The 27,194-nt window shown below is 35.7% G+C and overlaps 2 protein-coding genes across 2 annotated transcripts; one reads left to right on the top strand and one right to left on the bottom strand.

Annotated features, from left to right (window-relative positions):
* Positions 1-5,824: 5,824 nt before the first annotated feature.
* LOC101968441 (olfactory receptor 4C46) lies at positions 5,825-6,754 on the top strand. Its single transcript, XM_005329956.3, has one exon. The coding sequence runs from the start codon at positions 5,825-5,827 to the stop codon at positions 6,752-6,754; it is 930 nt and encodes a 309-aa protein (XP_005330013.3).
* Positions 6,755-13,754: 7,000 nt separating this feature from the next.
* LOC101968144 (olfactory receptor 4C12) lies at positions 13,755-14,687 on the bottom strand. Its single transcript, XM_005329955.2, has one exon. The coding sequence runs from the start codon at positions 14,685-14,687 to the stop codon at positions 13,755-13,757; it is 933 nt and encodes a 310-aa protein (XP_005330012.2).
* Between the last annotated feature and the right edge of the window lie 12,507 nt (positions 14,688-27,194).

Below are 27,194 nucleotides of genomic sequence, written 5' to 3'. Positions count from 1 at the left end.
GCAGGATATAAGATCAACACGTATAAATCAAAGGCATTCCTGTATATCAGCGACAAATCCTCTGAAAAGGAAATGAGGACAACCACTCCATTCACAATATCCTCCAAAATAATAAAATACTTGGGAATCAATCTAACAAAAGAGATGAAAGACTTAAACAATGAAAATTACAGAACCCTAAAGAGAGAAATTGAAGAAGATCTTAGAAGATGGAAAAATATACCCTGTTCATGGATAGGCAGAACTAACATCATCAAAATGGCGATATTACCAAAAGTTCTCTATAGGTTTAATGCAATGCCAATCAAAATTCCAATGTCATTTCTTGTAGAAATAGAGAAAGCAATCATGAAATTCGTATGGAAAAATAAAAGACCCAGAATAGCAAAAACAATGCTAAGCAGGAAGTGTGAATCAGGTGGTATAGCAATACCAGACTTCAAACTATACTACAGAGCAATAGTAACAAAAACAGCATGGTACTGGTACCAAAACAGGCGGGTGGACCAATGGTACAGAATAGAGGACACAGAAACCAACCCACAAAACTACAACTTTCTTATATTTGATAAAGGGGCTAAAAGCATGCAATGGAGGAAGGATAGCATCTTCAACAAATGGTGCTGGGAAAACTGGAAATCCATATGCAACAAAATGAATCTGAATCCCTTTCTCTCGCCATGCACAAAAGTTAACTCAAAATGGATCAAGGAGCTTGATATCAAATCAGACACACGGCATCTGATAGAAGAAAAAGTAGGCTACAACCTATACACTGTGGGGTCGGGCTCCAAATTCCTCAATAGGACACCCATAGCACAAGAGTTAATATCTAGAATCAACAAATGGGACTTACTCAAACTAAAAAGTTTTTATCTCAGCAAAAGAAACAATAAGAGAGGTAAATAGGGAGCCTACATCATGGGAACAAATCTTTACTCCTCACACTTCAGATAGAGCCCTAATATCCAGAATATATAAAGAACTCAAAAAATTAGACAATAAGATAACAAATAACCCAATCAAGAAATGGGCCAAGGACCTGAACAGACACTTCTCAGAGGAGGACATACAATCAATCAACAAGTACATAAAAAAATGCTCACCTTCTCTAGCAGTCAGAGTAATGCAAATCAAAACCACCCTAAGATACCATCTCACTCCAGTAAGATTGGCAGCCATTATGAAGTCAAACAACAACAAGTGCTGGCAAGGATGTGGGGAAAAGGGTACACTTGTACATTGTTGGTGGGACTGCAAATTGGTGCAGCCAATTTGGAAAGCAGTATGGAGATTTCTTGGAAAGCTGGGAATGGAACCACCATTTGACCTAGCTATTTCCCTTCTGGGTCTATTCCCTAAAGACCTAAAAAGAGCATGCTACAGGGACACTGCTACATCAATGTTCATAGCAGCACAATTCACAATAGCAAGACTGCGGAAGCAACCTAGATGCCCTTCAATAGACGAATGGATAAAAAAAAATGTGGCATTTATACACAATGGAGTATTACTCTGCATTAAAAAAATGACAAAATCATAGAATTTGGAGGGAAATGGATGGCACTAGAGCAGATTATGCTAAGTGAAGCTAGCCAATCCCTAAAAAACAAATGCCAAATGTCTTCTTTTATATAAGGAGAGTAATTAAGAACAGACTAGGGAAGAAGAGCATGAGAAGAAGACTAACATTAAACAGGGATGAGAGGTCGGAGGGCAAGGGAGAGAAGGGAAATTGCATGGAAATGGAAGGAGACCCTCAGGGTTATACAAAATTACATACAAGAGGAAGTGAGGGGGAAGGGAAAAATAATACAAGGGGGAGAAATGAATTACAGTAGAGGGGGTAGAGAGAGAAGAGGGGAGGTGAGGGGAGGGGAGTGGGGATAGTAGAGGATATTAAAGGCAGCAGAATACAACAGACATGAGTATGTCAATAAGTAAATCAATGGAGGTGTAACTGATGTGATTCTGCAATCTGTATACGGGGTAAAAATGGGAGTTCATAACCCACTTGAATCAAAGTGTGAAATATGATATATCAAGAACTATGTAATGTTTTGAACAACTAATAAAAAAAGAAAAATAAAAGAAAAAGAAAAGTTGCAATATTTATTTCAAAAAAGAAACAGAAGCCCTTTCTGATTAGTGAATTAACAGGAAAAGTACAGCAAAGGTCCACCCACTTGATTTACTACACCTTGATCTTCATATGGCACCAGATTTTCTACCAACACAGGTTCAGTTAGAGAAAGGTTTAGGTTACAACTGGAGGGAATATAATTCCCTATTCAAGAATAGGATATTTTCCAAACATCTCTCTCCAGAATACCAATTTTGAAGAAAATCTTTTTCATCAAAGGGGCTAATTAATTCCTGGGAGAGAAGGCAGCAGAAACAGAACAAGCTCCCTCAACCTTTATGGAAACCTCTTTAAATATCTATGTGGCACAAGGTGAAATGTTTTGTTATTCAAACATCCATAGCAAAATTAAGCCATGGGAAGAGTGATCCATTTCCATCTGATTCCTCCATACTGTGTTCTTCTTGCTCTGCAGGACAGGAGCCATATATAGGAACCATTCTTCATGTGTTTCAAGTAAGTCCATTTTAATTGAAATCCCAGGTTTTCTGTGAAGAAGTTTTTTCAGTACTAAACTAGATGGGAATATTTACACTCTTAAGAATGTTTTCATTTTTTTTTCAGGCAACTTTACTTTGGTAATTGATGTGTAAGGAAAGGAACATGTTTAATACAATTTCTTAACAGTAATTAATTTAATATTGAAATTTCTTGGTTTTTCCTTCTTTCGGTGTGTTGGAATTAAACTCAGGGTCTTGTGCATGGTAGGTGAGCACTCTACCAACTGAAACTACATCCCTAGACCCAATTTTGATGTGTTTGAACAAGCTCTTTCTGAAGAAGTATAGCTTTAATATTGAAACTTTTTAATTCCAAGATGAGGTCAATTTGAGACGAGATTGTTTCTGAATGCGCCCAAACATCATTAGGATCTTTTAATATGACTAAGGTAAGGTTTTCAGTGGTGCTGATGCTGATTAAAGATGGTTACTTTCTATGTACAGTAATAATTATAGTTCAACACTTCAAATATAATCATAGCATCTTTTGTCCTCACCCCAATTCTTCAAAGTATAGTTGGTAAATATCATTAACCTAGTTTGCTGCTGAAAAATTTGAGGCTTACAGAGACTAAGCAATTTGTAGGACAAATTCTCTCTTGACATGAGACACCATGCTTTCTCTGAAACACATGTTTAATAATCAAGACAGATAATAAGTGTTAACTTCGGTTTGTCTAATTTTTATTGATGTATTATCATCATACATAATACATTATATACATATATGAACATGCATATAACATGATTTGATCAATTTCATTCCCTATTAACTCCCCTTCCCTTTGCCTCTCACTCCAACCCTCTTCCTCAATTCTGCTAGCCTCCCTTCTATTTTCATGAGGTCCTGTTTGTCATATTTTTCTCTCTAATTTCCATGTTCGAAAGAGAACACAGGAAACCTGACAGAGTCTGGCTTATTTCATTTATCATGATGTTCTCCATTCCATGCATTTTCCTGTAAATGATGTAATTTTATTCTTCATTAGGCTGCATAAAACTCCACTGTGTACATTTACTTCCTTTTCTTTATCCACTCACCTTTTGACAGACACTTAGGCTGGTTCTACAACTTGTCCATAGTCAATTGCACCGCTATAAACATTGATATTATGTATTTCTCTCATATATTGACTTTAATTCTTTTAGATAAGTACCAAGAAGTGGTAAAGCTGGGTCATATAATGGCTGCCTTTTTAGTCTTTTGAGGAACCTCCATACTGTTTTACATAGTGGCTGTATAAATTTATGATCCTACCAACACTGTATTAGTGTTTCTTTCCCCCCTACACCTTTACCATTGTTGTTACTTCTAGGCTTCACCATTCTAACTAGAGTGAGATGAAATCTCAATGTAGCTTTGATTTCCATTTCCATGATTGCTAAAGGTATTAAATGTTTTTTTTTCCAAATATTTGTTATCCACTTGCACTTCTCATTTGTCTATACAAATTTAAAAAACAATTCAAAGTTAACACCAATAGAATGTTTTCAGTAAATTTAAAATGAATTAAAAATTTTAGCAATTGGTTATTTGTGACAATGTAGAAATAGATTTTTGGCAAATATATGTTGAAATGACAATATAGCAGAGTTCTAGGATGAAAAACAAAAATATTATATTTAAACAAGTTTTGACTGTGTAAGAGGTGCTAGCCAGGGAAAATTTAAGATTACAGCCAATAAAGTAGTGCATTTCTTTGGAAGACTATGTATCAAAAATTGTAGAGATAATACAACATGCAGTACTAACTCTTTAGGTGTAACTGCTTAGGAATTCACACTCATGGAAATATTAGCTCTTCAGGAGAAAAGATTTATTTCCCCCCAAGTAGGATCTGGTACATGGAAGTTCCTCACAAAATATTTGTTGAACCAATATAAATGAATTCTAGTAAATTCAGTAATTAAGCAAAAAGAAGACTAGTCATAGGATTTAAAAATTTAAATATACTTCATACACACAAGACATAAATATGAATATTAAATGGCATCGAGTAGCTGATTAGTCCAAGTGCAAACATAGAGAACTCTTCCTCCTGTGGATGACATCAGTGTCTGTGGTTTCTGTGAGATCAATATGGGAAATGATTCTCCCGGAACTTATTCCATGGTTGAATATTTCTGTTTATTGCTCTACCATCAATTCTTCTTATCTCCTAGGCATAAACCTATTCATATAAATGAAATTCCTATGTGCATCTGCAGCTCTGTAGTGAGTGTTCATATATATACTCTTTTGATCAATTTTCATAACAAACCATAATGTGATACTATCATTCTCACTTTATAAATGAGGAAACAAGGATGTGAGGTGCCAGGAAATAAACCACAGGTAAAAGAAATGGAGTGGAAAACACTGTGATTCTAACCCAATGTGCTTCTGATTCTAAATCTGATGTACTCAACTACCATTGTCACTTTAAACATCTTGCCAGAGTCAGGTTCCATGCTTTGGAGGAGTGGGAAGAAGAAAGAGCTGAGACTGAGGGAGAGACCAAGATAAAGGAGACTTTAATGCATGTGAAACTACACTTTTCCTAATATCTGGGATATCAAAGATGTCATTATCTATGTAGGTATCAGTGTGACTGTTAATGAAATTGCTTCATAAAAATATTTCACTGATGTAGTGGTAAAGTAATTATAAATATAATGGTCGTATAAAATGGAGATTACAAATTCAAAATCACTTATTATCACACAATGGTATATGATCTAGGTTAAGAATATGGAGGAAAACAATTTAAGAATTAACTAATCTAAGCTCCACTAAGACTTTTGTGAACTGCTTGATTTTAGATGTGTTATTAAATTTCTCTGTTTCTATTTTCTAATATGTCAAGTTAAGCATAAAATGATAGTAGTAGTTAATTGAATTTGTATTAAACATTAAATCAGCAAATGTCAGCAAAAACATTTAAAATACTCTACCTTTTAATAGGTTTAGTTCATATTATCATTATAACTATTAATTGTATAAGATTAATATGCTATTATTATAATTATCATTGTGTTAATGCTATATGATCAATGTTCATTTTCATCTCAAGAAAAAACTATTGGTATTCAGTAGAATCCAAGCATTTATTATTTATTAGAATGATGAAGTGCAGTGAATTTTAAGATTGCTTTGATAACTTTTTTTTCAGAAAATGTAATTAATTTTCACATGAAGTACATGGAGAATAGGAGCAACGTGACAGAGTTTATTCTACTAGGACTTACAGAGAACCTAAAGATGCAGAAAATTATATTTGCTGTATTTTTGCTCATCTACATCTTCTCTGTGGTAGGAAATGTGCTCATTGTGGTCACCATTACTGCAAGCCCATTGTTGGGGTCTCCTATGTACTTTTTCTTGGCCTATCTCTCCTTTATTGATGCCTGCTATTCTTCTGTCAATACCCCTAAACTGGTCATAGATTCACTCCATGCAAAGAAGACCATCCTATTCAATGGATGTATGACTCAAATCTTTGGGGAACATTTCTTTGGAGGTGCAGAGGGCATCCTGCTTACTGTGATGGCCTATGACCGCTATGTGGCCATCTGCAAGCCTTTGCACTATACAACCATCATGAATAGAAGGGTATGTGGCCTGCTAGTAGGAATAGTGTGGGTGGGAGGCTTTCTCCATGCAACCATCCAGATCCTCTTCATCTTCCGACTACCCTTCTGTGGCCCTAATGTCATCGATCACTTTATGTGTGATCTGAACCCTTTGCTCAATCTGGCCTGCACTGATACCCGCACTCTGGGGCTCTTTGTTGCTGCCAACAGTGGGTTCATCTGCCTGTTAAACTTCCTCCTGCTGCTCATCTCCTATGTGGTCATCCTGCGCTCCCTGAGGACCCACAGCCTGGAGGGTAGGCGCAAGGCCTTGTCCACCTGTGTCTCCCACATCACAGTGGTTGTCCTGTTCTTTGTTCCCTGCATATTTGTGTACATGAGACCTGCAGCTAATTTACCCATTGATAAAGCAGTTGCTGTATTCTATACAATCATAACTCCATTGTTAAATCCTTTAATCTACACCTTGAGAAATGCACAGATGAAAATTGCCATCATAAAATTATGTGGGTGGAAAGATATTGCTGGTGACAAATAGATGTTCCTGGTGCTCAATACTGATTCAGCCGAGGCAAGAATCAAAAGGATGTTACAGATGCAAGAAATATTTACCGGATAAAGCAAAACATTGCCTGCTTTAACTCATAGCTAAGTAATGAGGGGAACAGAAATGGGTCCAAGAAAAGAGAGAATGTCTATCTTAGGACTATTCTGCACACTTGGGAAATTCTATCAAATTTGGATTTAGTTTTACTAGTCATGCAGTGTATGGATTCATAGGCTTTTATCCTCATTAAAAAGGAAATGGCAGTGCTGGGGTTGAAGCTCAGTGATAGAGCACTTGCTTATCAAGCATGAGACATTGGGTTCAATCCTCAGCACCACATAAAAATAAATAAATAAAATAAAGGTATTGGGTCCATCTACAAATAAAAAACCTTTTTAAAAAACAAAATGGCAAATGTATTGATATTGATCAGTGATATACAACACTCCAAAAACGTGAGCCATTTTAGGTGAGGAATTATTCCCATTTATAGGAGAGGAATCTGGAAGCAAAGGGAAGTTAATAAAATAGACATGTTAATGAACCAGCAACCAAAATGTGACCAGTTTTCGAGACCACACTCTGAACTCTGATATGACAGAATTGATGATAAAAAGTCAAATAATTCAACTCTTTACCATCAGGAAGGAGACTGAAGTGGACATATAGTATGTATTATCTCATTTTCTATTTTTAGGGCTCTTATAATTTTTATATATACCTTTTAATGTATTATAATGAATGGCTACCTGTTACCGAAGCATTATGTTATCTACTATGAAGCCCTGCTAGCAATGGCTCTTGATCCAATAGTGAGTAGATAATGTAAATTTCATCATTTTTCTAAATGTCCATGTAAACTTCAGAATCATTCTGTGTTAACAGTGTCACGGATGCTGTGCTAACAACTCATTAGAAAGAGCAATCACTCAAATAAAATGACATCTCCATGTCAGGCAGAAATTTCCATTTATTAATTATAAAATTTTGCTCCCAAAAGTTTTTGCCTGCTAGAGCAATTGTTGCCACAAGGTAGCACAATGTCTGGTGCAAGATAAAGGATGACTGAATGAATAAAAATGTTAAAGAAGATAATTAAACTCAACAAAATTTAGATCAAAAAAGAAATAGTATTGGAGACTGGAGAATCCTTTCCTGCCCTTATATGATTTGAACTCCAAGGAGAATTCTAGCTAGACGCCTTGGAGGAACTATGATTTGTTTTTATTCTTCCTTAAATGAAAAATTGAAAGAAATCCTCAGCATATGCGCAAATAGTTTACTTGAAATATTCTCTGTTTTCAACAAGATGGCATTCTCCTGATTGTGAGTTTATTTTTTTTTAAAGTTTTTTTAGTTGTTGATGTACCTGTATTTTTTATTTATTTATATTTGGTGCTGAGGATTAAAACCAGTGTCTTACACATGCTAGGCAAGTGCTCTGCCACTGAGCCACAACCTCAGCCCTGTGAGCTGTTTTTTTTTTTTAATCAATTTACTTTGGGTCATATTTTATTATTAAAAGTTATTTGTAAAACTATGTGGCTTCATCTGTACACAAAGCACTTTCAGAATAAATGCATACCTCATATTGTCTATCCCTCATTCATTGATCAACAAATATTTTTTAGACAAAGAAGATATCAGGCACACTGACTTTTGCAAGTTTTTGTTGAAAAAAAATTCCTCATAGTCCCAAGAGGGTCCCCTTGCATTTGCCAAGTTGCTTATCAATTTTAGCTTTCAATAATCTGTCTTTATCCTTAACTTTTGACAATTTTATTATAATGTGTCTCGGTATAGGATTTATTCTATAAAGAGCCTATTGGATTTCCTGATCTTTTATTTCCTTCCCATGACTTGGGAAGTTTTCTGTTCAAAAACTACAGGTATAGAAGGAATGGATCTCAACACAATAAAGGTGATTCATGATAACCCCACAGCTACAATCATACTCAAGTAGAGTAGAAAGCTTTTCCTCTAAAATCAGAAATAAGACAAGTTTGCTCACTCTTGTCTCATTTATTCTACAGAGTAATGGAGACTGTAGCTACAGCAATTAGGGAGGAGAAAAAAAATAAAATGCATTCAAACATCATAGGAATAAATGAAATTGTCTCTGTTGGTGAAGTGATTTTATAAAGAAAACCCTAATGATTCCACTGAAAATCTGATAAAATTGATAAACTTGGTAAAGTTTTGGGTTTCAGTACAAATTCAGTAACATTGTGGTATAAAATCCATACATAAAAATTGTAACGTTTCTGTACATTAATAATAAACTATCCCAAAATGAAATTAAGAAAATGATCCCATTTATAATAATAAAAATTAGTTAGAAGTAAATTTGCTCAGGAAAGCAAAAGAAAGAAATATTTGTATATCAAAAACTATAAAACATTAATAGAAAAATTTAAAAAGACAAAAATAAATGGAATGATTTGTCAGAATGAATACTGTTAAACATCTCTACTAGGCAAAATACATAGGCAATCAATAAATTCAACACAATTCCTTTCAAAATTCCAGTATCTTTTTTCACATAATTATAAAAACAATCCTAAAATTTGTATGGAAACATAAAAGATCACAAGTAGCCAAATAAATCTTGAGGGAAAAGAACAAAGATAAAGGTATCATATTCTCAAATTTCAAGATGCATCATGAAGTTATAGTAATCACAACAGCATAAAAACTGGCAATAAAACAGACACACAAAAAATGGAATAGGATTCAAAGCCCAAAGTAAACCCAAGAATATATGTTCAATTGATTTTTGACAAAGATGCCAAGAACACAATGGGGAAAGGTCAGTCTCCTCAATAAATGCTACTGGTAAAACTGGACATCCACAGGCAGAAAGAATGAAGTGGATTTTTGTTTCACACCATATGCAAAAAATCAATTCAAAATAGATAAAAGTTTTAATTTTAAGACTGAAAACTATAAGCCTACTAGAAAACATAGAGGGAAATACTCCTTGGTATTGGTCTGGGCAGTAACTTCTTAGATCTGTCTCCACAACCACAGGCAACAAAAACAAAACTAGACAAATGAACTGAATCAAACTATAAAGCTTATGCACAGGAAAGGATTCAATTAACCAAATGAAAAAACTACCTATAGAATGGAGGAAAATATTTGCAAACACCCATGTAATATCCAAAGCATCTAAGAAACTCAAACAACTCAATAGCTAAAAACAATCCCAATTTAAAATGGACGCAAGACCTGAATAAAAATTTTTTCAATACAATGGGTACAAGTAGTTAATGGGCATATGGAAAAAATGCTCAAAATCCCTAATTATTAGTGAAATGCAAATTATATCCACAATGAGATATCACCTCAACCTGTTAGAATGACTGTTATCAAAAAGACCAAGAATAATCTGTTTCTGCAAGGATATGGCATCAAAAGAACTCTTGAACACTGTTGGGAGTATGCAAATTAGCACAGTCATTATGGAAAACAGTGTGGATTCTTCAAGAAATTAAAAGTACAAGTACCATCTGATCCAGCAATCCTACTCCAAAGGATATGAAAGCAATATTTAAATGTGATATCTGCTCCTGTGCTTTTCTTTTTATTTTTTGGCAACACTATTCACAATAGTCAAAATATGGAATCAACTTAAGAATCCATTGATGGATGACGAATGGATAAAGAAAATATGTGTGTGTGTGTGTGTGTGTGTGTGTGTGTGTGTGTGAGAGAGAGAGAGAGAGAGAGAGAGAGAGAGAGAGAGAGAGAGAAATACTATTTAGAATACTATTTAGTCTTTTAAAAAGAAGGAAACTGTCATTTCCAACAACATAGATGAATCTGGATGACATTATCCTAAGGGGAGTAAGCCAGGAACTGTAAAACACATACTACATGGTCTCACTTATCTAAAGGAACTAAAAAATGTTGAACCCATAGGACAGCAAGGTCATTGTCAAAGAGTTGAGGGATGAAGGTAACAGGAAGATGTTTGTTCAAAGGTACAAAGTTTCAGTTAGACAAGAGAAATAATTTCTGGGGCTTCACTGTATGGTGACTCTAATATTAATGCAATGTGCTTGAAATCTTCTAGAAGAATAGATCTCAAAGCTTCTTGCCAAAGACAGTAACAATGTGAGTTGACATGGTAGTCATTTCACAATGTATGTGTATATCAAAGAATGACATTATATATCTTAAATGTACAATTTTTATTTGTCCCTTTTACCTCAATAAAACTAAAGACAAGATAATTTGTATGATATAAGTATTTTATAATATGTACTTATTATTATAAAGTTACTGATTCTGTGACTATTATCTTCATAAATCCAAACTGTGAAAATCATAGTTGAACATATCTATGACAGTTCCTGGCAGTAGCCAACACTAAGACAAAGTACATAAACTAGTTGGAATAAACTGTTACTGGAAACCTGGTGATTTGAGAAGTATGGCTATCAGGATACAAAGGAGTATGGACAGTGAAATATCCCTGATTACAGGGCATTTTTTTCCCATGAGAATTAAAATTATCCTGTAATACTATATGGAAAAGAGGTTTAAAAACATGAATAATGAAGTGCAATGTGTATGTGGATCATCATTTATTAAGGCTATTTACCTAATGAAAATATCTGGGACCATTGGTATATACTCAATGAAGAACTCATGTAAAGTTCATAAAAAGTTTTGATAGGGCTGGGGATGTGGCTCAAGCAGTAACACACTCGCCTGGCATGCGTGAGGTCCTGGGTTCAATCCTCAGCACCACATAAAATAAAATAAAGATGTTGTGTCCACCAAAAACTGAAAAATAAATATTAAAAATCCCCTCTCTCTCTCTCTCTCTCTCTCTCTCTCTCTCTCTCTCTCTCTCTCTCTCTCCTCTTTCTCTCTTTACAAAAAAAAGTTTTGATAGACATTACCAGGTTCATTGACCTCCTTTTGGTCTAAACTGTTTGGGTATCTGTGTCGATCTCCTCACAACTTTAGAATGACTTGGAAGATACTTTAGAGCTGTACTGCAGTAATTACTTCAGGCTCCATTTTTTTTTACACATTCCTCAAAAAGTTCTTGGGTATGTTGATGTTGGATATCTTTCTTGTTGACTTACATATGATCTTCACCTTCCTATCAGTTTGAAGACTCATTCATCTTTGGATATCAATTCTAGTTTTGTCCTGGTTGCTACTTCATATTTTTCATAGCTCTGATTTCCACAGTTCCTATTCCACTGCCAAAGTCTAATACCTAGAGATTCATCAACATTTTTTATAAAGAAGCAAAGACTAGATCATTCATACTTGGACAAGTGCTACACTTACTGAACCTGAAATCCAGTTAAAAGTTTAAATAATAGTAATTCAATCTGTTCTACGAAACTACTTCACATAATTGTTCATCTTCTTTCTATATACCTTCAATGGAAGGATTAATAAAATAACAGTGTACACTAGTAATAAAATTAGATGAAATTACCACAAATTAGTTTATACAGAATCTTTCAATGAATGAGGCTTCTTTGGTTCATGCATAGCTACCTTATCCCAGGTAAGAAATGTGATTTTTACTTAAAGCTATATAAAATGGGTAGAAAGTATGTAGAATAAAAATTTACATCTGTTTGTATATTATTTCTTCCACTAACATGAAGTGTGGTCAAGTCTTGCCATGTTGAACTTTAATATCCTAGAAAACATGTTATATGAATCAAGGATAAATTTAGCGCCTCTATCCTTCATTGCCTGCCCCATATTAAGGTAAAATGGCTCTGTAAGTACTTCATTCCCTGATCTGCTGTGGTGTTAGTATTTGTAAGTATAGTACCATGAAACAGGCATCTCTTCCTAATTTAAATATGTTTCTGTTTTCATCTTGTACTGACTATGTGGCCTCCAACAGTGTGTCCCTGTTTGTGTGTCAGGGGAGCTATCCAATGGCTCTCATTTCCCCTGGGTTTCCCTGACATCTTCATGGACAATTTCCCATTGTGTTTTAGTGGCATCTCTGCAGGGAGATTCCAGTGATTCTCATAGGCACCAACCAATCACTCTCCCAACTCAGCCTATGCTCACTGTAGTAGGATGTTCTCTTCCAGGCTTGGTCCAGCTGCACCCAACCTGCTTGCCAATCCAGACCACAGTTCCTTGTCTACCAGCCCCAGCTTCCCCATCACCCCAGTAGGAGGCTCACAAATTACCAATACCAGACAAGTTTCTTGTGTACTAGTTTCTAACCAGATACTGTGAACTAGTTCTGGCACCAATAAACACAGTGGACTTCTCTACCATTCATTGGATAACGGACATACCATTCCAAAGTATGGAAGCACAGCCTTCCTTTGAGGGTTGGGGAGGAACCAACCCTCAAAATTTGAATACATCCTAGACCTTCATCTTTCAGCCTTAAGGTGTTCTTATTCCTTTATCATTAATCCTATGATATAATTAATAAATTTATGTAAACTTTCCCTTTTCAAATCAGAAAGCTGTGTGATCTGTCTCCTGATTGGACCCCAGCTGATACAATATAGATGACAATGCCAGATTTTTAGAAATTAAATAAATAGCATCTCTTTTTACTATACACTCAATGTTTAATGAACAACAAAATGCACAAAAATGAAGCTATGTGGAGACCAGAGTCCAAAGTAAAAGAATATCATAATACATATGTCTTCCATTATCAGTAGAAACCAACATCTCAATGTTGATAAGCTAGTTTTAATATCAATCCAAATATTCTATATCCATAGTTTAGCTTCTAGAGGCATTTCAGGTTTTCAGTTCATTTATGAATATTGCAACAAAAACTTATGCTGGGAAAAGTATGGGATGGGGAACAATAAGTCTGGATTACAACCCAGGCTTTAAACTTATGCTTGAGTAACCATCTACAAGTTTGATCAAACTCCTTGTTAGAGCTAAAATCTTTATCTGAGGATCCAGGAACTCAGATTCAGTTCCATCTGATACCTCTGTATGTAATGTTCAGCGATTCTGTTTAATTGTTGTTACCTGAAGTCACTTTTTTTCTCCAGAGCTTCCTGATTGCATTTTTTACCTCAGCATTTCTGAGGGTGTAGATTAAAGGGTTTAACATAGGGGCTACCATCGTATAAAAGATGGCAACAGCTTTATCCATTGGCAGAGTGGTCACGGGGCGCAGATAGACAAATATGCAGGGCACGAAGAATAAGACGACTACTGTGATGTGCGACACACAGGTGGAGAGAGCTTTACGCCTCCCTTCCAAACTATGGTTCTTTAGGGAACGCAAGATGATCACATAGGATACCATCAAGAGAAGAAAGTTAAACAGGCAGATGAACCCACTGTTGGCAGCAACAAAGAGACCAAGGGTATGAGTGTCCATGCAGACAAGTTTCAGCAAAGGGTACAAGTCACACATAAAGTGATCAATGGTGTTGGGACCACAGAAGGGCAGCCAGACGGTAAAGAGGATTTGGATGGTTGCATGGAGAAATCCCCCGGTCCAGGCCACTCCCACCAGGAGAAGGCATAGCTTGTGGCTCATGATGGTTGTGTAGTGCAGAGGCTTGCAGATGGCCACATAGCGGTCATAGGCCATCACTGTGAGCAGGATGATCTCAGTAGCACCAAAAATGTGTTCTGCGTAGACTTGAGCCATACATCCATTAAAGGAGATGACTTTCTTCTCATGAAGGGAGTCCATGATCAGCTTAGGAGCTGAAGAAGAAGAATAAATTGTGTCTATAAAGGACAGGTGGCCCAGGAAGAAGTACATGGGGGAGCTCAGAGACTGGCTGTTGATAATGGTAACCACAATCAGCAGGTTGCCTGAGAGTGTTATCATGTACAGAACCAAAAATATCACAAATACTACCTTCTGTATTTTGGGGTTCTGTGTAAGACCTATTAAAATGAATTCAGTCACATTCCTTTTATTCTCCATCCAAGTGGCCTAGGTGATGAAAACTCCAGGAAGGAATATTTTACCTTTAGGAAAAAGGAAAAAAAGAACCATGAAAGAATAATAGTTCAAAATTCTGTCTTTTCAGTACTCGGCCATTTCACAAAACTCTAGGAATCAGAACTTCAAAAACTCTTTAGATGATTCTTTCAGTCTTTTTTTTCCTGACTTAAAAAACATTCTTATAAGATATATAACATCCAGAACAAAGGGATTTCATTTCCTAGGATCAGGGGAGTAATTATAAAACTTCACTGAAGCATCATTACGATGGAATAAGGTAGTTAGTAGAGGTAATCATATTAACTTAACAAGATTTTAAAATGTACATATAAAATAATGTGAATCAAAACCAGAGAATAGTCTATATGCCCTAATTATAAATATGTAAACACATTACAGGTTAAAAGTTAGTGATATTAGTTATGGAATTAGTATTTGAAGATTGTAGGTTTTGTGTCTGTATTTTAAGAATAAAATTCAAAGGTTTCACCTAGATTTTTATGTAAGTTCTGTTTCACCTATGCCCAACATAGATGTATGTTTCCTTTGCCTTACATCTCTGCCAACATATTTTTACTTTATTTTTATTAATGTTATATAATTATACATTATTATATGAATGGATCTGGAGGCTTTTAAGTGAAAAAAGCAAGGTAAATAAAGTCAAATACCAAATTTTACCTCTCCTATGTGGAAGTAAAAAAAAAAAGTAATCTGATTGCAGAACAGGGAGGGAATACTAGAGGCTGAGAAGATGGGAAGGGAGGCCAAAGGGAGGTTGCATAACGGGTAACAAAATGCACCTAGAGAGAAGGAATGAATTCTGATGTTCCACAGCACAGTACAGAGACTAGAGTTCATGATAACCTGCTGCATATTTTATAAGTACCCAGACTGGAGAAGCTTAAAGATGCCAAATATAAAGAAGGGAAACAGAAATATACCCAGTGCTTAATGTATGCATGTGTTGAAATATCACATTATACTCCCTTAATATATGTAATTATAACATATTAATAAAAATGAAATAAAATTCTCCAACATTATGCTGTCATTAAATGTATGTATAGAAAAAAAGTGATAAGTCAATTAATATATTTAGGACATTTACTTCAGGTGTGAGATTACAGCTGACCTTTTCCTATTTTTAACATTTTCCAAATTTCTACAGTTTGCATTATTAGTTTTATAATCAGAAAATAAATAAAATTTTCATATTTTTCCCCCTGGAGGCCTGTACTTGAGGGCATGCATTTTTAAACTGAGTAGAATGTATGAAATAACAAACAACAGCAATTGTGAATTTGCCCATCATAGGGATACAGAAAATATTATTTGAATATAATTAAAGTAATACATTAATTACTTTAGGTGCTCATGAAATTGTTGTCACCAATTCACCAAATGGACATAGGATGAGGGCCTGAATGGGGGCACTGACCACTCAAAGAAGTTCAGAAAAGAAGATGAGTCTGCCCCTGTGAAACACTTAGAATTGTTATAAGTACTATTTTTAGTCTACCAGCCAGACTATTGAACTCTGGTTCTAAATTACACAATTAGTCAAAAATTTATGTGGGTAGTCAATAAGTCTAATTTGAATAATCAACCAAAATCTATTTAATGCAATATCTATGTTAATTTCTTGATGTGGAATGCCAATGTCACTCAAACTTTGAGATAGTGTTTAAAGATAACTTTTGCCATTATTAATTCTCACTTTTTCCTGGACCTCTGATTCCTTTTCTTTTTTTCTCTTGTATCTTAATGTATTCTAAAAACACCAAGGTTTTGAAGGGCAAGATGAATTGTCCCCACTATATGTGGGCAGGATATATAACTAATGAGGTACATGGAAAGGTAACCTGCTTCACATGATCCCACAAATGCTTCATTAAGGAGCTGGCCTTGGAGAGCCAAGCCCAGAACTTCAGCTTCCCTTCTGGTTAGTCCAATGTACCAGAGAATCCTTCCAGGGCCCAAGAGCCCCTGAGAATACAACCAAGTGAACGTCTAATTGCCAACTCTCCTCTAGAGGACGCAGCCCTTGGGAGAACCAAAGGCTGAATAGAACATTTCTTTCTTTCTTTCTTTTTTTCTTAATACCAGAGATTGAACTCAGGGAGCACTTGGTCACTGAGCCTCATCCCCAGTCCTATTTTGTATTTTATTTAGACACAGGGACTCACTGAGTTGCTTAGTGCCTTGCCATTGCTGAGGCTGGCTTTTGCACTCAATCCTCCTGTCTCAGCCTCCGTAGCCATTGGGATTGCAGTTTCTATAACTTCCTGGATGTCTGTGCCAAAGGTCAGATTTCATAGTCAAAAACAGACAGAAAACCCTAAACTTGACTTTTTCATCTTCATTATTTACTTATTCATTCAGTGTCTTATAAACCTTGAAATAGTCTGAATATTTTGAAGAACATTCTCTTTTACAAATTTCATCTTCCTCCTTCTTCACATCCCACAGAACAGACACATATATGCAAACCAGGTAACTCAGTTTTATGTTAAAATTGATGTTCTTGGTGTTAATTGGCATGTTCAGATTTTTTTTCTTGTCTACTCCCAAAACCAGTAGTGTACCCATTAAAGCTAAATCTTCTAATACCAAACTTCAACTTCCATAAAATGGTTCCTAGACTGTATTTGACAGACAAGAACCTAAGTAGACAAACTTCTTCCCAGAGAAAACTTTGCTACTTATTTAAATTCCACATACTCAAATATTATGAAATGAAAACTTTCATTGTAACTCTGTTTATCCCTTTTTAATGGCATGCAGAGAACTATTTTTCAGCCACATGTTTCCTATTTAAGAATTTTTATTGTCGGTCATTTTCTCAGCATGATACTTAATGATTTATATGTACTTTTTTTTTTTAACCTAGTCCTCAGGACAATGATTTGAGATTGTTACACAAGAAAGGGAAACTGGTTAGAAAAAGGTAAATGACCTGCCCAAAGCCATCCTGATTGAAACCATAGGAGCTTTATTCAAATACACACTGTCTGTCAATATCTTTAGCACTCCACTCAGTGCCTCTAACAGATCCAGTTTACCTCTAGGGATCAGCTGTGCCAGAGTTTGCACTAGAAGCTAAAGCCACCACCTGTAACCACATGGAATCCATGCAGTCATTTTGCTAAGCTATGAAATGTAGTGTGGATGTTAATTTGTTCAAGTTTCCACTGGAACAAGTCTCTAGAATTGTTTTAACTCAGAAGTCCTCAATCTTGCATTTGATCAAATTAATCATGTTTTAAGGGTGAGTAAACTGATACAAGGCAGGCCAAGTCCTAGCAAAATAGTTGATAGATTAGTGGCAGAGGACAAGAAGAACCCAAGTCTACTAATGCCTAACACAGTCAAATTTTTTCCACCTCCATATCTTGTCTTCCATAGAATGCCATGAGATGAGTATATACAAGGAAATTCACAACAGAGAATTAACTTTCAATTAATATTTATCAATACCTGTATTAATTCTCTAAGAAAGAGGGCTGGACCTGAGCTCAGGGATGCAGGAATTGATTCAGGTCCACTGAAGCAAAACAAGCTCCTGCTGAGTTAGAACATTATCTGAGAAAATCTGATAAAGTCATAATTAAAAGTATCTCTAGGTTGGATTTTAATCAGATTTCCAGTCACAGCACAAGGTACACCGTTTCCTGGCAGAGTCTCTTTTTTAATACATTTGCCTTTTGGATCTCAGTTTTGGAGTTAAAGGATTCCTTTGAAAAACAGGATTCAGATGCTGTGCCTCTTTCTCCCATGCTAATCTGTCTTGACTAGAATGAAGGTCACATCCCCTACCTCAGCTCTACCATCAATTTACCTTTTTTTTTTTTTTTCCTGAGCTGTATCTCATCATATCGCCCCTGAAAAACACCAGGTGAGGTTTTCCCTCTGTTTCATCCCTGGGAAGGTCAGAGCATTGTTTCAAGGAAACTAGTGACTGACGGTACATAAACCAATCTGACTATTCAAACCACCATCTCTATGCCTTACCCTTGGAGGAAACCCCCAGCCACCCATCCAGCCACCCCATTATCTCCACACTCAAAAGCCTAGAAATTAACTTCAGATTCTATAAATTATAAACTGATAAATTGTAGATTATACAGATCTAGTTTATGAGAATAAATACTTCTGCAAAATATCCTAAAATGTATAACAGTGATCTCTCATCACATATCAGAAAGTAATGCCTCAATGATTTTAATTATGAACACCTTGGAGGCAAATGGAAATACAAGGAACCAGATTAAAAATCAATGATTCTAGGTAACTTACTGCGATCACCTCTGTAGTTGAGAAGAATGCCGAATATATTCAGAAACACAAAGTAATCGTTATATGTAGCTATCAAAACAGTATTTTTTGTCATGTATATTTTCCAAACCCGTATCCACTAGACAATATTACCGGAAGCAGAAAATATCAAGATGGCACAAATTTCTTCAAATGGATTCAGCAAGTATTCTCAAAGCTCCAGTACCTTTGGAACTCATGTTAAAAAGAGAGAAGAAGGAAGGAAGGAAGGAAGGAAAGGAGGAAAGGAGGAAGGATGGAAATAAAGAAGGAAGGATGGGAGAGGTAACTTGAAGTCCTTGGATGCTGAAGAGCGTCGTCTTCTCCTGCACCTAGGTCTATAGTTACAGAATAAAGGCATGAACATTGGTATTGATTATTCCACACTTAAGATAAGAGAATAACTTCTCTTGAATTAGAGTGTGCAGGAAAGGAAGGTCCTGAGAAGTTTATAAGTGATGCATCCTTCTAACTAAGGCTTCACCCTCCCAGGAATTAATTATCTCTGTTTTTCAAATATTCTACCTTAGAAACATATATTTAGGAGTATTTATCTATAAATAATACATCTTTGCCTGATTAGAGATTTCCCTGCAGTTTAATCTGCTACCAGCCTGCGTTTCTGGTCTGGAATATTGTGTGATAAAACACTTCTCCACAAGCCCTGGAGTATTGTAAACTGGGACATGAGGGACTCTGGATGCTGTGTGGATAGCAACATGGGGAAACTTCCTCACCTCCCTAGGTCATGGAGGACGTTGAGATACTGAGTCAATTTCTCAACAGGTGTTCACCTGGGGACATATTTTGCCCACAGGAATGAACTATAAATTTGATACTCTTCAGACAGAGTGATATGTAGAGCTGAAAGCTAAAAGGAGGCTAAAATTTTGGTGCCAACTTTAGTCTATTTTGAATTTTATGGCTCCCCATTGACACGTTAAGAAGGTAAGGAATCTACTGGCTGTTCGGTAGAAACAGCCTCCCCTAGGCAAAAGTTTTTCTTCAAGTTTTCTTCACATGTCATTTCCCCAGGACAGAGGAGATTGGTACAGCCAAATATTTTCTGACATCTTGCAAACACATATTACAGCAATTACTCTGTAGCCTGGAGGACAGGGTGTTGTTCAACTCACATTTCATAAAAGTTGAAAGAGTTGCTGTATTTTAATATATGGCTGGGCAGTCAATGGAGAACAAGGAGAAGCAGTAACAACAGCTGCCATTATTACAGAGCAGTCCTTTATTCTATTAAAATGGGGCATTACATCAGTTGATTTTCATGTACAGAAACAACCCTCATTACCAGCACAAACCCCACTTGGTCTTGTTGTATAATACTTTTTATGTGATAGCTTTGGTTTTCATGGAATAAATTGGGGAATATTGCCTCTTATTCTGTTTTCAGAAATGTTTGTGAAGAAATGGTTTTTAATTCTTTTTAAAATCTTTTATAAAAATTACCATAGAAATTACGTTTTTTTTTTTTAATTTAGTCTCTCCCTTTGTCCTTCCCACTGTTCACCTTCCTCTATACTACTGGTCTTCCTTCCAATCATTTATTGTTTCTCTAACTGGATATACATACTTTGAATTTCATATATATATATACACACACACAGATATATATATATATATATATATATATATATATATACACACATATATATACATATAAATATATATATACTTATTCATATATGTATATAACATAATTTGATCAATTTAACTCTGCAGTTCCTCCCTTTTTCTATCCCTCTTCCTTCCCCCCTCTATTACTTTCTTCTATTCCACTAATCCCTGATTTTCATGGGATCCTCTCCACATTCCCACTACTCCTTATTTTGGTCTATCTTCTATGTACAGAGATAATATTTGACCCTTGAATTTTTGAGTCTTGCATGGGGTTGCCTACCTCTTGTTTCTCCTACTAACTGTCAACTTCTTATGATTACCTTCTCACTAGTCATACAATCTAATACCTCCATAATCTCACATCCTACCTAATAAACATCTCAGCCAACCCTCCACTCCCCCTTCCACTATCAGAAGCTATTCATTATACAAATTTATTGGCTATATGGTTGAAGATAACCAAACTCATCATTTTGATTATAGTGACAAAACTGTAAATGTAAAAATATAAGCTGATATATGGCTGCACATTGAGCATACTGAGTGCTGTAACATGGATCTCTCCCTTAAAAGGGAGGTATGGGTAACCTGTAGGCACACTATAAGACAATAGGGCAGAAGCTGTAATAACTCAGAGCTACACTGCAAGAGAGGAAGACACATAGACATCATGAAAATATATGGGAGAAAAGTGCCCCAAACAAGCCAAGACACTATAATAATAGAATCCATAGATAGTACAGTAGGTGAAATGTCAGAGGTGGAGTTCAGAATATACATAACTAAAAGGATTTGGGAATTAAAGAACAATCTAAGTGAGCAGATACAGGCAAAAATTGATGACTCCAACAAAGAGATAAGAAAACAAATTCAAGAGACCATGGATCACAACAACAAGAGATAAGAGAGCAAATACAGATTGCAAGAAATTACTTCAAGAAAGAGATAGAGATACTGAAAAAACAAACAAACAAACAAACAAACAAACAAAAAGAAATCCTTGAAATGAAAGAAACAATAGCCAATTAAAAAACTCAATAGATAACATCACTAACTAGACTAGACCACTTGGAAGACAGAACCTCAGACAATGAAGACAAATTATACAATCTTGAAAATAAAATTGACCTCACAGTGAAGATAGTAAGAAACTATGAACAGAATATCCAATAATTATGGAATACAATCAAAAGACCAGATACAAGATTTATTGAGAAAGAGGAATGTTCAGAGATTCAAACCAAAGGAATGCACAATCTCTTCAATGAAATAAATTCAGAAAATTTCCCAGGTATAAAGAATGAATTGGAAAATCATATACAAGAGGCCTACAGGACACCAAATGGACAAAATTACAACAGATCTACACCAAGACACATTATAATGAAAATGCCTAGCATACAACATAAGGATAGAATTTTAAAGACTGCAAGAAAGAAAAATCAGAGTAACTATAAGGGAAGACCAATTTGGATCTCAGCAGATTTTTCAACCCAGACTCTCAAAGCCAGGAGATCCTGGAAAAACATATACCAAGCTCTAAAAGATAATGGGTGCCAACCAAATACCTTATATCCAGAAAAATTAAGCTTCAAATTTGATGATTAAATAAAAATCTTCTATGAGAAACAAAAGCTAAAATAATTTGCAGCAAGAAAGCCTCCACTGCAGAATATTCTTGGCAAAATATTCCATGAGGAGGAAATGAAAAACAACAATGAAAATCTGCAAAGGGAAGAACTACAATAAAGTAAAGGCCAACCAAAGGAGAAACCAAAGTCAAGCTAAATACAAAAAATAAATAAAAATGACCCATAATACAAATTATATCTCAGTAATAACCATAAATGTCAATGGCTTAAACTCACCAATCAAAAGACATAGGCTGGTAGATTGGATTAAAAAGACTCAACAATATGCTGCCTTCAAGAGACTCATCTCATAAGATGCCCACAGACTGAAGGTGAGAGGTTGGGATAAAATATACCATTCAATTGGTCTATGTAAGCAAGCAGGGGTTTCCGTCCTCATATCATGAGGTAGACTTCAAGCCAAAGTGAAGTAGACTTCAAGCCAAAGTTAATCAAAAGGGATGAAGATGAACACTTCATACTGCTTAAGGGAAACATATCAACAAGACATAACAATTATAAATATATATGTCCCAAACAATGGAGCATCTATGTTCATCAATCAAACTCTTCTGAAGTTCAAGAGTTAAATACATCACAACATATTAATTCTGGGTGACTTTAACACACCTCTTTCGCTGCTGGATAGATCTTCCAAACAAAAGCTAAACAAAGAAACTATAGAACTCAATAGTCCAATCAATAACTTAGACAGAGGTGAAAAATGCCATGAAAAAGCTCTGGGGCCAAAGAATCACCTTGGGCAATGATTCACATGAATACAGAATATAAAAACAAAATCTATTTACATATTAACATAAAAGATGAGAACTTGATTAAATGATGACTGAGGCATTTCCTGTTAGAAACACCCTGAAATTTATAAATTAGTCACCAAAAGAAAGCACATTTCTAGCTAGCATAAAAATATCACCACCTAGAACAGTTCTATTAGTTTATGTATCAAATATGATAATTTGGGGCAAAGTCTGAGGACACCATACATATCAATAGGCCAAGTAATTGCAATATTTTAGCAAACGGACTTAATATTAAAAACTGTGTTGCAAAGCATAATTTTAACTATAACTACTGAAATCCAGGTGTACTTATTATTGTGAAAGAGAGAGGAAAACCAGAAATGAATTGGTTTTGAGAATATGAGTCGTTGAGACAGGATTCACTCAGAAATTAAGACTGTTGTGCTGCACAATTTCAGGAGGTTCCATTTACCTTAAAATATTGCTCTTTCCAGAATAAATTTGTTTTTCTGCTGAAAGTCATGGAGGAGTATAAAATTCTTCCAAGTATAGTCATAAAGAAATTTTGGACATCATTTCTCAAATAGAAGATACTTCATGAGGAGCTTTTCTACACACCATGTCACCACCTAAAAACTTCTATGGGTTGTATTTGTGCCTTGGCTAAGAAGGACAAAGGCAGCTGACATACAAGAAAATGATGATATCTGAGTAATCAGGGAAGACACTCAGCACATACAAATTTGGGTAGAGAATTACAGACAGATGATATGGGAGTAATTTCAGTAGTACCCAAAATATAATTTTAAGAAAAGAAGCTTAGATTTAGAAAGAAAGAAGAAAAAGATTTAGGTCGATTCTAGGACACAAATCTTGCAAATCTTCTCAATCCTGCTTCTGTCATTATAAAAACGAAACCCAAAGAACTCCCTGGCCATCCTACATCTTTTGTTAAGTATATATTACATGCAGATGACTTTCAGCAGGTTAGTAAACTATTCATTCCAAATGAGACATGAGTTCTTCTTGCTCATGGTCAACCCAATTGATGATCATGAAATACCACTGTGAAGCAGCCTTACTTTCCAGCCAACGTACTTTTGAAGCAGGACTACGTTTGGGGAAATTATTGATATGTGTCACTTTCAGGCAGAACTACTTAGCAGCCAATTTTTATTCCCCAGCCTTCTTTTTCCCTCCTGTAACAAGGCTAAAAGACATACTGAGCTGGAAAGGCCATACAGAAAAACAACCTGGATCCCTGGGTACCCACATGGAGGAGAGTTGTGCTACAGAAACACCCAAACCTAGAGGATGAACAGGAAATAAGATTGTATATGTTAAACCACTAAGACTTGGTTTTGTTACCCTAGCAAAATGCAGCTTATCCTAACTAATGCACCCACTAACTTCGTCCTTTAAAAGACATATTGGTATTAATGTGAATACATTTAACATAACTTTTGCAATTCTCTTGATTCTCAAATAGCATAGGATGTTTAAATAGCAATGTGTGTGTGTGTGTGTGTGTGTGTGTGTGTGTGTGTGTGTTATTCTTTTTTGTATCAAAGATTGAACTCAGGGGTACTCAACCACTGAGCAACATCCCCAGCCTTATTTTGTATTTTATTTAAAGACAGGGTCTCACTGAGTTGCTTAGCACCTAAATTTTGCTGTCAGGCTTTGAACTTGTGATCCTCCTGCCTCAGCCTCCCAAGCTGCTGACAATACAGATGTGCACCACTGTGCCTGGGTTAGCAATCTGTATAAAACCAAGCCCATATACGGACTTTTATGATTCAATGTAACTAAATGTCATATATAAAACACAAATTTATATAACTTCCTCCTATTCCCATTACCTACTATAAAAGGCAATACTAGAGAAAATTATACAACTTTGTACTACAACAGTGCCAAGAAAAATTATGACCTCAGATGAGAGCTAGGACTGCAAAGGCTCCAGAGCATATTCCCTCATACAGGTCTTTTTTCCTACATGTTCTTCTCAGCCTATTTTCCAATTTTCACCAATTCCCTATGATCTATATCCCATAAGTTTCTCTTGAATCTTGGAAGACTATGCTTGGTACATGTCAAGAAAATAGAGAACAAAACAAAATCATCCTTTAAATCATTAGTTTCTTCATCAATAATAGTATCCACATTGAAACCAGAAGATAGAAGAATAAGAGTCTGTATTCCCTTTGTCATCTCATAAACACCATTTGAACAACTATCAAATATACAAAAGCTCCTCAAAGAAGCTTAGAAAACTAGGAGAGAACTTATAGCTCCTGGTTTAGCACAGAAACAAGAAAAGACACGTGGCAAGTGATGTAAGAGAAATTTTTGCAATACCTGCATCACCCTCTCCCCCAACACAAGCAGCACGGCAGGGAAAGAGATCTGCTTTTCCTGGGGGAAGTAGAGGGAAGTGAGTCCTGGGCTTTGCCATGAATACCTGCGTCAATCAAACCCAGCAATGACTGCACAGCTGGCCTGCTCTCCAAACCCACAGCACCAGCAGGCTGACCCCAGCAGCTTCAGACCTTCAGCTTGTCCCACTTCCAGACCAGTCCACTTAGATTCAGCTTCAGGCCTGTTCCCAGCAGCTGTGGACACTGTTGGTGGAAATGGGGCAGCTGCTATGGAAAACAGAAAGAAGATTCCTCAATTGTTAAAAATCAAACTACCATATGATACACAAACCCCACTTCTGAGTATTTATATGAATGAATTGAAATAAGAGTTCAACTTTCTTAATGTCTAAAACTATTTCAAAACAAAAGACAAACAAGACATGTGGGGTACACCTGTGATCCCAGCAACGGGGGAGGCTGAGGCAGAAGATCACAGGTTCAAGGCCAGCCTTAGCAACTGAGCCTGGCCCCAAGAAACTTAGTGAGACCCCAAATGAAAAAAATAAGAAAGGGCTGGGACTGTAGCTCATTGTTTAAGCACCCCTCAGTTCAATTTATAGTACCCCAAAAGGACAGGGGAAAAAAAACTCCATAAAATTAAAGAATTGACATAAAGAAAACATAAGAAATATCTATAGTCAGTCTGTTAATTATTGTGGGATGGTTAAAGAAGTAAAAATTTTCAACATTCTTATGTAGATGAATGGATAAATAAATTGTGGAATATATATTCAATGGAATGCTCTTAAGTCTTACAAAAGAAGGAAACCTTATCATGTGAAACTTTCTTTATAAGGATTTTTTTTTCTTTATAGGGATAAAGCTTGAATATACCATGCTAAATGAAATAAAAAAAAAACCAAACTGTTATAGGGGATCAAATACCCCATTATGCCACTCATATAAAATATCTCACAAATTCAAACTCAAAGAAATAGAGAGTAGAGTGTTAGTTACCCTAAGCTAACTGAAAAGAACAGAAGAGTGTTCATTCAACAGATACCAAGTTTGAATTATGTAAAATTGTTCCATTGCTATAAAATTGATAGCATATTAATATTTGTACTGTAATTTTAGTTTTCTTGAACTTTCGTTGCATTTTTATTATTTTTTATCATATAATGTATCTGTTTTGCTTGGTTATGGAAATTTATTATGTATTTAGTCTCTAATGCATATCTTTATTATCCTTTTTACCATTACAATCAAAATTGACTAAGAAAATAATAAATGAGAGGAGGACTGTAAGTGTTGTTGGGGGTACATAAGGGCAATAAACTGACAATTACTGAGAGCAGAGGAGACTCTTTCCTATTCTGTCTTGGACTTCAGGAATGCCTCAGTTTCATTTAAAGGTTAATAGCAAAAAAGAGTGTTTCCAGGTGAGGTTGCAGCCATTTGTCATCACCTCAGAAGATGCAGGAGACAAGATAACTCCTTTCCAGAGTGCTCTGTGTGTCTTTATCCACAGTGTTCAAGGGACTGTGGTGTTATCAATAGCTACTGTTGGAAACATGATGCCTAAGTCTAAGAATCAGTATTCTCTCTTTCCATTAGCCGGGGAAATGTGTCATCTCTGAAATTCCCTTGAAATAACTTGACAACCTTATGGGTTTAAAATTATGCAGTCTTGGGTAGCTGGGATGCTGCCATCTACATCTCTTCAGTCACCAATAAGAATGCACAATCTTCAAGCATCGTCAGACACAGAGTCTTGGC

The sequence above is a fragment of the Ictidomys tridecemlineatus genome, chromosome 4 (assembly GCF_052094955.1).
Source record: "Ictidomys tridecemlineatus isolate mIctTri1 chromosome 4, mIctTri1.hap1, whole genome shotgun sequence".
Taxonomy (NCBI): domain Eukaryota; kingdom Metazoa; phylum Chordata; class Mammalia; order Rodentia; family Sciuridae; genus Ictidomys; species Ictidomys tridecemlineatus.
This window is presented reverse-complemented; position numbering and strand designations above follow the sequence as displayed.

Bases quoted from the DNA above. Each gene is read 5' to 3' on its own strand.
- LOC101968144 (XM_005329955.2), bottom strand. From the start codon at position 14,687: ATGGAGAATAAAAGGAATGTGACTGAATTCATTTTAATAGGTCTTACA.
- LOC101968441 (XM_005329956.3), top strand. From the start codon at position 5,825: ATGGAGAATAGGAGCAACGTGACAGAGTTTATTCTACTAGGACTTACA.